This window comes from Theropithecus gelada, chromosome 19 (genome assembly GCF_003255815.1).
Source record: "Theropithecus gelada isolate Dixy chromosome 19, Tgel_1.0, whole genome shotgun sequence".
In the NCBI taxonomy this organism is placed as follows: Eukaryota; Metazoa; Chordata; class Mammalia; order Primates; family Cercopithecidae; genus Theropithecus; species Theropithecus gelada.
Window position 1 is genome coordinate 42,688,580 of NC_037687.1, and position 13,199 is coordinate 42,701,778.

The following is a 13,199-nucleotide window of genomic DNA, read 5'->3' on the forward strand; positions in this document are numbered from 1 at the left end:
CAAATTATGAGAGTAGTAGTCACTGTTTCACTGTTTCACATATAAATCCTTCATTCTTTCCTCTTTCATTTGTTCTGTTTTTTTTTTTTTTTTGAGACGGAGTCTCGCTCTGTCACCCAGGCTGGAGTGCAGTGGCCGGATCTCAGCTCACTGCAAGCTCCGCCTCCCGGGTTCACGCCATTCTCCTGCCTCAGCCTCCCGAGTAGCTGGGACTACAGGCGCCTGCCACCTCGCCCGGCTAAGTTTTTTTTGTATTTTTTAGTAGAGACGGGGTTTCACTGTGTTAGCCAGGATAGTCTCGATCTCCTGACCTCGTGATCCGCCCGTCTCGGCTTCCCAAAGTGCTGGGATTACAGGCTTGAGCCACCGCGCCCGGCCCATTTGTTCTGTTTTTATAGATGCTCTTCAGGCAATGCCCAGTATTCTTACTGGTTCTGACTGTTCAAGATGACCCAGCTGCCAAAGCACCAGTTTATTTCCCTACATCCATTCAGATAAAAAAGAAATGTATTGCCCCACACTTTCATCCTCCTCATTACTCCCAATAATGGAAATGATTTAGTTTCTAAAAATTTTAGGCATTAACTGCTTTAGTTTTACCATTTGTTAAAAATGACGCATTCTTTCTGCCAGCCATATCTTTGTCTGATATCTCTAGCTGCAAAGAAGTTATCCATAAACTTCTTAAACCAAATTTATTTACTTGTTTATTTAGAGAAGGAGTTTTGCTCTTGTTGCCCAGGCTGGAGTACAACGGCACGATCTTGGCTTACTGCAACCTCCACCTCCCGAGTTCAAGTGATTCTCCTGCCTCACCATCCCAAGTAGCTAGGATTACAGGCGTGCGCCACCATACCCGGCTAATTTTGTATTTTTAGTAGAGACGGGATTTCTCCATGTTGGTCAGGCTGGTCTCAAATTTCCAACTCAGGTGATCTACTCGCCTCGGCCTCCCAAAGTGCTAGGATTATAGGCGTGAGCCACCGCACTCAGCCTTAAACCAAATTTACAGCCCACCCTCAAAAGACCTCATTTACAATTTAATTTTATTATATTCTGCCACAGAATATGTTTAGACCCATACTGAAAGAAGAAAATCAAGTAATTCCTTGAAGATGAAGAGTCATTCATTAAACAAATGAAACCATTATTCCCTTAGCTTTCCATTCTCTCTTTACAGGTACATGGTGAGTCACTGTGACAAATGATTTCAACTCCTTAAGGGGAAGCCTGTTAAAGAATTTTACTTGGTGAATTTTAAAATATTCATATTGTGAAAAAAACTAAGAAACACTAAAATAATTTTATCGACAAATAAAATGTAACAATTATCTCAGTTTTATGAAGGCTGTGTATTCAACTTTGATAAACTTGTTATATCATGAGGTTTCTCCTCAGTATAAATAATTATGTCACGAAAAAAATTAAGGCTTTCTCTTATGTATAGCAAACACAGAATGTGTGAATCAGCACTCTAATTCCATGAGGCAAAAATCTAATCCAAATTAAGAAAAAATAAATAAAAGGAAATTTATTGGATCACAAAAAATGAAAAAGGATGGTGTAGCTGTCAGGAATGACTGGATCCAGGAGATCAAACAATATCATCAGATTTCTGTCTCTCGTCTCCATTTTCCTCTGTTAGATTTCTCTTTGGGAAAGCTTTCCTCATGAGTGGCAAAAAGGCTCCTGGTGAGTTTTTAATCTTATTAAATCCTTGAAACTTGCAATTCCAGAAAAAAATCTCTTACTACCCATAGGAATACTCGCAAAGGACTTCATTGATCCAGACAGGGCCATTTGCCAATCCCTTATCACTAGGTTGGGGGAAATAATTGGCCAGCCTGTGACCAATCCACTACTGTCCCTGATTAACAGTTTCACCAGAATCATATACATTGAGGGTGGGGTAAGCCAGGTACAGAACAGATCAAAAAGTAACAGATGTGGCCGGGCATGGTGGCTCACACCTATAATCCCAGCACTTTGGGAGGCGGATCACCTGAAGTCAGGAGTTCGAGACCAGCCTGACCAATATGGTGAAACCCTGTCTCTACTAAAAATACAAAAATTAGCCAGGCATGGTCACAGGCACCTGTAATCCCAGCTACTCAGGAGGCTGAGGCAGGAGGATTGCTTGAGCCCAGGAGGCAGAGGCTGCAGCGAGCCAAGATTGCACCACTGCACTCCAGCCTGGGCAACAGAGCGAGGCTCTGTCTAAAAAAAAAAAAAAAAAGTAACAGATGTCTACTGAGCTACTTCAAATAATGGATACTCATGAACTGAAATATGAACTACATTCAAAGAATTACTAACCAAGAAGAACTCACTAATATTCAATAAGGACTGAGTGGTAACCAAATGTTTTCTTTCCTATACTTGTTATAATCAGAGCGTTTCTCTATTATGAATTCTTTGATGTCGTCTAAGGGCTGAGACACAGCTAAAATTATTCCCACATTCATTACATTTATAAGGTTTTTCTCCAGCGTGAATTCTCTGGTGTAGTCTTAGGGACAAGATCTGATGAAAAGCCTTCCCACATTCATTACATTCATAGGGTTTCTCTCCAGTATGAATTCTTTGATGTTGATTAAGATATGAGCCACAACTGAAGGCCTTCCCACATTTGTTACATTCATAGGGTTTCTCTCCTGCATGACTTCTCTTATGGTGAATTAGAACTAAAGCATCACTGAAGGCTTTCCCACATTTACTGCATTCAAATGGTCTCTCTCCAGTGTGAATTCTATGATGTCGATTAAGTTGTGAGTCAGTCCTAAAAAACTTCCCACATTTGATGCACTCATAGGGCTTTTCTCCGGTATGAATTCTCTGATGTTGATTCAGGTGTGAGCGATAGCCAAAGGTCTTCCCACATTCACTACATTTGAAGGGTTTCTCTCCTGTGTGAATTCTTTGATGCAGAGTAAGGGCTATGCGTCTGCTGAAGGCTTTTCCACACTGATTACATTCGTAGGGTTTCTCTCCCGTGTGAATCCTCTGATGTTGATTAAGGTGAGCACTCTGTCTGAAGGCTTTGTTACATTCTTTACATTCATATGGTTTCTCACCTGTGTGAATTCTCTGATGTTCAACAAGGAAGGCATAACGGCTAAAGGCCTTCCCACATTCATTGCATGCAAACGGTTTCTCTCCAGTGTGGATCCTCTGGTGTTGAGCAAGGTGAGCACTCTGTCTGAAGGCTTTGTTACATTCCTTACATTCATAAGGCTTCTCCCCAATATGAGTCCTTTGATGTTCACTGAGAAAGAAGCCATGGCTAAAGGCTTTTCCACAGTCATTGCATGCGTATGGTTTCTCTCCACTGTGAATTCTCTGAGGTTGAGTAAAGAATGAGTAACAGCTAAAGGCATCACCACATTCACTGTATCCATGGGGTAATTTTCCAAAATGAGTTGTCTGATGTTGAGCAAGTAATGAGTGGAAACTTAAGAAATTTGAAAAATCATGACTTTCATAAGGTTTCTCACCAAGAGGAATTCCTGTATCTTTACTAAAGTATGTACTCTGGTTGAATTCTTCACATTCATTACCTATCAAAGATTCCTTCTCAGCACGGAGTCTTTTATATTCAATTATGACTGAATTTTGGGGGAAGAGTTTATCATAAATATCAAATTTATGTACTTGCTCTATGGTAGGAACTTTCTGTTGTGTTAAAAATACTGATTTCCGGGGTATGCTTCTCCCAAAATTACTAAATTCATTGTGTCTTTTCCCAGTAGAGATTTCCTTAACAGCTGTCACCTGCATGAAATGCCTCTCCGCATTTCCCTCATGTAGCTCAAATTCACCCTTACATTTCCAGGCTTCTCTGAAACTGGAGCATTCAAGGCCATGACTTGTTAGCCTTTCCATTATCATCTCCTGGGATATTTCATCTTCATCAATGAACCATTTTGGAGATAATTCCTTGATTTCACACCAAGACTCCCAGTCTGAAAAATATCAAGAAAGCAAATGTCTCCTTTGTTCTTTTGCTATGAGGAAGAAAATTGTTATAGAAGAAATGGAAGAATTTAACTGGGGGGAAGGAGGGTAGAAAGTATGTGGTTCTAATAGCCCAAATATGGCCATGCAATATGATCAAAAGACAATGGAAGCACAAAGAATAAAGAGAGCTGAGAAGGGAAGGTACATGTGTTGATGGTAGTAGAAGGTGGTAGTTGGGGAAACATGTAAAATGCAGGTCATCAAAAGGCAGGCAAAGCTAAATGCTAACAAGATAAAGAATTGAGGATGTTTGATTAGATCACAGCCAGTTTCCCTGCCTCTAGTCTTTAAAGCCTCCAGTCCATCCGGCACTGGTATTCATAAGACTGAAAGCTTCATGAGGGCAGGGACTGATGTTCACTCCTTTTTCTTCTACTGTTGCACCCAATGCCTTGGACAGTGTCAACATGTTGTTAAATGGATGACTGCTGCCAGATTAATCTCATGGCATCTTTTCCCACTAATGCTGTTCAACAACTTCTAAGATTTTTATCAGGGTCCAGGGAAAATTTACATATATTTTTTCTCAGTGACTAAAATAAACCTATCCTTTGTTAGGTCCATCAGCTTTTCTCATCGTTCAGGGAAAATGATGCCTATTGAGAAGATACGTGATACTTTCAGGAGAGGATATTGGTTGGAGTAAGGTGGAAAGAAAACTATTTTTTAGAAGATGATCTCAAAAAATGAGAAAGTCCTTTTCACACCACAATAATCAGCCAATATGTTCAAATACATAGAACCTATTAGTAGGTCCAAAGTACCTACTAAAGGCGGGAAAGCCTGACACAAGGTCTTTCTACCTTTTGTAAATTCTGAGAACTCAAGCCTGTGCAGATGATAATTCCATATGGCACATAATGAAGGATAAGCTAATATGATACAGATTATTATAGGTATAAGTGTCAGGAAAAAAGAGATCAAAACTCACTAGCTTACTTAAGGAATAATTCTTGGAGAATATGAGCTTGGTGTTCAAGGCTATAATCAAGATTCCAAAATATAGTGACTATTCAGTGACAGAGACATTTTCTTTTTTTTTTTTTTTTTGAGACGGAGTCTCGCTCTGTTGCCCAGGCTGGAGTGCAGTGGCCGAATCTCAGCTCACTGCAAGCTCCGCCTCCCAGGTTCACGCCATTCTCCGGCCTCAGCCTCCCGAGTAGCTGGGACTACAGGCGCCCACCACCTCGCCCGGCTAGTTTTTTGCATTTTTTAGTAGAGACGGGGTTTCACCGTGTTAGCCAGGATGGTCTTGATCTCCTGACCTCGTGATCCACCCATCTCGGCCTCCCAAAGTGCTGGGATTACAGGCTTGAGCCACCGCGCCTGGCCGACATTTTCATGTTTAGATGTCGTTAGGGATTATTTTAGAACTACATACTTTGGCATTTCAGGGTTAAATAGATACAGTCTTTGCCGTAAGTTTCTCATCTGTTGAAAAGTAAAGCTGTCTCCAGTATAGGTCAGAACAAAATTGAAAAGGAAATATTATTCATCTGTATCTTTCTTCTTTCCAATACACCCTTCACCCAAGGAAAGCCTCATCCCTATCAGTCTGTCCTAAGCACCGCCTTGGATTTTCTTACCTGTCTACACCCAGGCCTGAGAGGCCTTGTTCGCCTATCCTTTGTTAGGTCCATACCATTCATTCTTTCCCTAGAAATACAACTACTTCTGTTCCCTCACTCACTTGCCTGGATCTCATCTCTTGTAGGCATCACCTGAAGCCACTATACTCCATCTTACCAAAAATAAGTCTTTACTCCAGGCAAATAGCAGATTTATACAATAACTAACTTAATGCTGAATAAAAGAAGCCTGATGGGAGAAGACTACAGATATTTTCCAACATGGGAGACTCTGAGGTGCCTGAAGCTCCGACCACTATCTTTACACATAGACTTACAGATTGGATCCCCTTGATTAAAAGACTGTATGCTATCCAATATGGTAGCCACTAAGTATATGCAGCAATTTAAATTTAAGTAACATTTTAAAAAGTCAGTTCCTTAGTCACACTAGCCACATTTTATGTACCCAAAGCCAAATGTGGGTAGTGGCTACTGTATTAGAAAGCACACATATAGCCGGGCGTGGTGGCTCACGCCTGTAATCCCAGCACTGTGGGAGGCCGAGGCGGGCGGATCACCTGAGGTTGGGAGTTCAAGACCAGCCTGACCAACATGGAGAAACCCTGTCTTTACTAAAAATACAAAATTGGCCGGGCGTGGTAGCACATGCCTATAATCCCAGCTACTAGGGAGGCTGAGGCAGGAGAATCGCTTGAACCCGGGAGGCGGAGGTTGCGGTGAGCCGAGATCGTGCCATTGCACTCCAGCCTGGGCAACAAGAGTGAAACTCCGTCTCAAAAAAAAAGAAAAAAGAAAGAAAGCACACATATAGATTATTTCCATCATCACAGAAAGTTCTACTAGAGGCCGAGCATGGGGGTTCCCGCCTGTAATCCCAACACTTTGGGAGGCTGAGGCTGGTGGATCACTTGAGGCCAGGAGTTCAAGGCCAGCCTGGCCAACATGGTGAAACCCCGTCTCTACTGAAAATACAAAAATTAGCTGGGCACGGTGGCTCACATCTATAATCCCAGCTACTCAGGTGGCTGAGGCACGAGAATCCCTTGAACCAGGAGGCGGAGGTTGCAGTGAGCTGAGATCATGCCACAGCACTCAGCCTGGGCGACAGAGCGAGACTGTCTCAAAAAAAAAAAAAAAAAAAAAGAAAGTTCTACTAGACAGAACTGGACAGAGATCCACATTAATATGACAAAGATCTTATGGTAAATGAGGAAACAACAGAAAAACAGGGGAAAGAGTCCGTTAAAGGGAGAGAACAGAGTTTTGAAAAGAGAAAATGGATAGTGGTAAGAACTATCTTATACATCTCAATAAGCTGAGGAATATGAAAATGAAAAAGGGTACCTGCATTTAGCTAAACTAGAGGGGTAGAAGCCAGATTGCAAGTGATAAGACAGTGGAAGAGAACCTGAGGTGAAGGCAGTGAGTTGAGATGACAACTGCTATGTAAGTAATTGGAAGAGAGAAGGGAGTATGGTTGGCAAGAACACAAAAAAAGTCCTATAAAATGTTATGAAATTCTTCTAAGCAAGATTTAAATGAATCAATGTAATATATAATTGCAAGAAAACAAAAAAATAATATATGCATACATTTTTACCACAGGTTAATTTATATCAGGTCAGTTTTAACCAGAATTCCATAAGGATTTTATTTCCGAACTTAAGAAAATTATTTTAAAGAAACTTGGACAAAAATTATCAATAATATAAAAGAAAATTATGAAAAAAGAACATTCCAAAACCAATAATGGGACCTAAGCCCTTGCATTTTATACCTTTCTTCCACCAAAATCTCTGTGAAAGAACTCAACCAGGGTTGACTTGTAAAATTATTTATCATTGTGGAAAAGGTCAAGAAAAAATATCCAGAGAAACACACTTAGAGCATTAAAACCTGCAAGACACAGAGAACACAGTGAAGGGGAGCACGGCCTCCTCACTACCATCCTGACCACATCTGGTTGAAGGGAATGAATTTGACATCAACCTTGAAAACTTGCGTGTGGGAGAAAACACCACAAAGTCAAAAGGCAAGGGACAATCTGAGAAAAAACAACTAAAACATGTATTATAGAAAAATGAATAATGTCCAGAAAAAGATACATTCTCCAAAATGGAAGTATGCCAGCAATCCCAACAGTTTGGGAGGCCGAGAAGGGAGGATCGTTTGAGCCCAGGAGTTCTATACCAACCTGGGCAACACAGTGAGACCTCATCTCTACAAGAAAAATAAACAAAAAATCTAACCAGGTGCAGTGGTGCACACGCTGAGGTGGGAAGACTGCTTGAGTTCAGGAGGTAGAGGCTGCAGTGAGCCAAGATCATGCTACTGCGCTCCAGCCTGGGCAACAGAGCGAGAACCTGTCTCAAAAAACAAAACAAAAAAATGTATGAGCAGGTAATTCACAGAAGAGAAAAACTTTATAGACAATGCATTCCTGGAAAGATGCTCAATAATATCACTAGTAAATTAAAACCATAAGAGCATTTCCCTTCCTCGTATCAGCAGAAATTTCAGTTAGACAATATTAAGGACAATATCAAAAACTTAAGTTGAAGAACATCAAGAGAGGAAGGAAAAGCCATTCTCAGACACTGTCATTGTTAGTACGAGCATAAACTGATACAATCACTTCCCAGAACAAGTTGAGTATCTTGTAAATTAAAACATGCACTTCCATGTTCCAGCAATTTTACTTCAAGGTACACATTGTGTTTTTTGTTTTGTTTTGTTTTGAGTCAGGGTCTTGCTCTGTCACCTCGCCTAGGCTGGAGTCCAGTGGCACTATCATAGCTCATTGCAGCCTTGAACTCCCAGGCTTAAGTGGCCCTCCTACCTGAGTCTCCTGAGTAGCTGGAATAATAAGCACACAGCACCATGCCAGGCTCATTTTTTAATTTTTATTATTTATTTATTTTTTAATTTTTTTCCGAGATGGAGTCTTGCTCTGTCGTCCAGGCTGGAGTGCTGTGGCACAATCTTGGTTCACTGCTACCTCCGCCTCCTGGGTTCAAGCAATTTTCCTACTTCAGTCTCCCGAGTAGCTGGGATTACAGGCACACACCACCACGCCTGGCTAATTTTTGTATTTTTAGTAGAGACAGGGTTTCACCATGTTGGCCAGGCTGGTCTCGAACTCCTGGCCTCGTAATCCACCCACTTCAGCCTCCCAGAGTGGTGGGATTATAGGCAAGAGCCACCACACCCAGCCTGAAAGTGCTTTTTAAAAACTATAAAACCCAGAAAATATAACATAAGACAAAATATAGGATTAAGCCCAAATTTATCAGAAATGTAATTAGACTTTCACCTATTAAAATGAAAAGATAATCAGACTGGTTTATAAAGTAAAACTCAAATCTGTATTAAATATAAGCCCTATACTTAAAGTTATCTTAAAAAGTTGAAAATAGGCCAGACATGGTAGCTCACGCCTGTAATCCCAGCACTTTGGGAGGCCGAGGCGGGTGGATCACAAGGTCAGGAGTTCAAGACCAGCCTGGCCAATATGGCGAAACCCCGTCTCTACTAAAAATACAGAAATTTTGTATTTTTATACAGTGTACAAAAGTGTATAGGCACACACCTGTAGTCCCAGCTACTTGGGAGGCTGAGGCTGGAGAATAACTTGAACCCAGGAGGTAGAGGTTGCAGTGAGCCGAGACCGCACCACTGCACTCCAGCCTGGACGACAACAGCAAAACTCTGTCTCAAAAAAAAAAAAAAAAAAATTCAGTCAGGCATGGTAGCTCACACCTGTATAATCCCAGCACACTGGGAGGCCAAAGAGGGTGGATCACCTGAGGTCAGGAGTTTGAGACCAGTCTGGCCAACATGGCAAAACCTTGTCTCTACTAAAAATACAAAAATTATCCGGGCATAGTGTTGAGCACCTGTAATCCCAGCTACTCGGGAGGCTGAGGCTGGAGAATCACTTGAACCCGGAAGGCGGAGATTGCAGTGAGGCAAGATCACACCATTGCACTCCAGCCTGGGCGACAGAGCACGACTCCATCTACAAAAAAAAAGCATGAAAAATCAAGGATACACATTCTCCTATAGAGCGTTACGAAGGAATGTACACTGCTGACCTCTTGATTTTAGCTCTGTAAGATCTACTTTTTACTTCTGACCTCCAGAGCTATAATAAATTTGTGTTGTATTAAGTCACTAAATGTGTGCTAATTTATTACAGCACAAAAAAAAAAAACTAAGCAGACAACTTTTCTGGAGGAGAATGTAGCAATTCCTTATAAAACTACCTATGTATGGCCAGGTGCGGTTGCTCACGCCTGTAATCCCAGCACTCTGGGAGGCTGAAGTGGGTGGATCACAAAGTCAGGAGTTCGAGACCAGCCTGGCCAATATGGTGAAACCCCATCTCTACTAAAAATACAAAAATTAGCCAGGCGTGGTGGTGCAAACCTGTAGTCCCAGCTATTCAGGAGGCTGAGGCAGGAGACTCACTTGAACCCAGGAGGAGGAGGTTGCAGTGAGCCGCGATTGGGTCACTACACTCCAGCCTGGTGACAGAGTGAGACTCTGTCAAAAAAAAAACAAAAAACAAAAAAAACACAAAAACTGTATATGCACTCACTCAGCAATTCCACATCTAGGAATCCATGCCGAAGATACAGCCTCAACAATAAAAAATATATGTAAGTTCAAGGTTATTCATCACAACATCTTTTGCAACTGTAAAATATTGCAAACACTAAATGACCATACATTAGTGTAGTTGAATAAATTATGATAACGGGCACATAATGAAGTATTATGAAGCAGTCAAAAAATGAAGAAGGGCAGGGCATGGTGGCTCACTCCTGTAATCACAGCACTTTGGGAGGCTGAGGCAGGCATATCACTCGAGATCAGAAGTTCAAGGCCAGCCTGACCAACATGGTGAAACGTTTTCTCTACTAAAAATATAAAAATGAGCTGGGCATGGTGGTGCACACCTGTAGTCCCAGCTACTCAGGAGGCTGAGGCAGGAGAATTGCTTGAACACAGGAGGCAGAAGTTGCAGTGAGCCAAGATCCTGTCACTGTACTCCAGCCTGGGTAAGAGTGAGACTCTGTCTCAAAAAAAAAAAAATGAGGAAGATCTTCACGAACTAATATAAAGTGATTTCCTTTTAAGTGATAAAACCAAAATGTATCTATAGCACACTATTTGTCATATAAAGAAGATAAAAGAAACTACACATGTAACTGCTAATTTGTGCAAGAGAAACATTTATTTCAAGGATAAACTTGAAACTAAGGACATCGGTAACATACAAGGGGTGGGTGAGAAATGGGTAGGAAGAAGTAGGGAAAAAGAATAAAGTAGTAGGAACAAGGAGAGCACAATACTTTTTGGAGATCTACTTTATACTATTTTATATAGCTCTGATCTTAGAGGCATAGTAATGTTTTAGATACCAAAAAAAAAAAAAAAAAAAATTAAAACTCACCAGGACGTAGTAGGAATGCAAAATAGAACATTTGTTATAAACAGTAATAAATGGGCTGGGCAGGGTGGCTCGCACCTGTAATCCCACCACTTTGGGAGTCCAAGGCTGGCACGGATCATGAGGTCAAGAGATTGAGACCATCCTGGCCAACATGGTGAAACCATGTCTCTACTAAAAATACAAAAATTAGCTGGGGGTGGTGGTGCACGCCTGTAGTCACAGCTACTCAGGAGGCTGAGGCAGGAGAATCACTTGAACCCGGGAGGCGGAGGTTGCAGTGAGCTGAGATTGAGCCACTGCATTCCAGCCTGGGGACAGAGGGAGACTCCATCTCAAAAAAAAAAAACAGTAACAAATGGACCTAAAATAATTAACCTAAATAATTTTGGAAATAGTATTTTTGACTGTACAATATAAGACTGAAACAAAAAGTACTATACACGAATACCTAAATCTAGTTGTTAAATTTGTTTCTCACAGAGAAATAAATTAGAAATTCTGAAAGTACTTTTTGTGTATACTAAAATTGAACAAATAGGTAAATATATTTTTTCTCATTATCAGAAAAAGAAATTACAAATAAGTAAAGGAGGAAGGCTATAATAAACCCTGTAAAGCAGGACTATAAATCAAGTTATTAATATAAACTGATAGTTTTAGTAGATAAAAAGATAAAGGTAATAAAAAATGGAAAAAAAAGAGGCAGAAATAAATATAGGGGTGTGTGTGTAAATATCTATCCATCTATCTATCTATCTATCTATCTATCTATCTGTTTCCTAGCTCTATCTATCTATCTATCTATCTATCTATCTATCTATCTATCTATCTAATCTATTTCCTAGCTTTACCTATCTATCTATCTATCTATCTATCTATCTATCTATCTATCTATGTTTCCTAGCTCTATCTATCTGTCTATCTATCTATCTATCTATCTATCTATCTATCTATCTATCTATCTGTTTCCTAGCTTTATCTATCTATCTATCTATCTGTTTCCTAGCTTTATCTATCTATCTATCTATCTATCTATCTATTTCCTAGCTTTATCTGTCTATCTATCTATCTATCTATCTATCTATCTATCTATCTATCTGTTTCCTAGCTTTATCTATCTATCTATCTATCTGTTTCCAACTTTATCTATCTATCTATCTATCTATCTATCTATCTATCTATCTATCGGTTTCCTAGCTTTATCTATCTATCTATCTATCTATCTATCTATCTATCTATCTATCTATCTATCTATCTATCTATCTGTTTCCTAGCTTTAGCTGCTGTCAGGGCCAGTAGCCTAGTGACATCCCAGTAGCCTAGAGCATACCTAGCTTGATTTCTAAACACCATTTCCCAATAAAGCAATGAGGGCTCCTTGGAGAAGTGGTTGATTCAAGGCTGGGGCAAGAAAAATAAGAGAACCTGGAATACCTTGTGCCAGAAGGAAGGATGTGCTCAAAAAATGTACGGGGGCATGTCAGAAGGTCAAAGGAACCAAAGTGAAGGCGATTCCAACATTCAAAGCTGGAATGATTTGAGAAACAAAATAATGATTCATTGGATTTACTTCATAGAAATAAAAATCCATAAATCTAAAAATAAATCCATTTAAATTTTATGAAGTCATTACATTCTATGAGGTAAATTAGGTTTACTTCATAGAAAAAAATCTGTAAATATAATTGAATATATAAGTAAATGGATTGGAAGGAGCAGCTCTTCCTACAGAACAATCACAATTAATATACATAAAGACAAGAGGGAAATGGAAAAAAATCAACATTAGGTTAATACCACAGTAATAACAGTTGAAGAGATCCAGCAATAAATGCTAAAATAAATGGGCAAAAATTACAGAAGAAACTGAATAATCTCAAAGTATCTCCCCCAAGATATTTCTTAATTACAAAGAGAAAAATAAGAAATTTATAATGGAGAAACCAAGCAGACACTACCTTCACTAAGTGTTCAAACTTAACATCACTAGCCGGGCGCGGTGGCTCAAGCCTGTAATCCCAGCACTTTGGGAGGCCGAGACGGGCGGATCACAAGGTCAGGAGATCGAGACCATCCTGGCTAACACGGTGAAACCCCGTCTCTACTAAAAAATACAAAAAACTAGCCGGGCG

At 40.2% G+C, this 13,199-nt stretch overlaps 1 protein-coding gene across 3 annotated transcripts in view; it reads right to left on the minus strand.

The window, feature by feature from the left end:
* Nucleotides 1-1,511: 1,511 nt before the first annotated feature.
* ZNF527 (zinc finger protein 527) overlaps nucleotides 1,512-13,199 on the minus strand; it is a 29,487-nt gene continuing 17,799 nt past the window's right edge. For all 3 annotated transcript variants that reach the window (XM_025368091.1, XM_025368092.1, XM_025368093.1), the window contains one exon: nucleotides 1,512-3,962. In XM_025368091.1, the coding sequence (XP_025223876.1) occupies nucleotides 2,389-3,962 (1,574 nt within the window). In that variant the 3' untranslated portion in view covers nucleotides 1,512-2,388. The remainder of the gene's footprint in view (nucleotides 3,963-13,199) is intronic.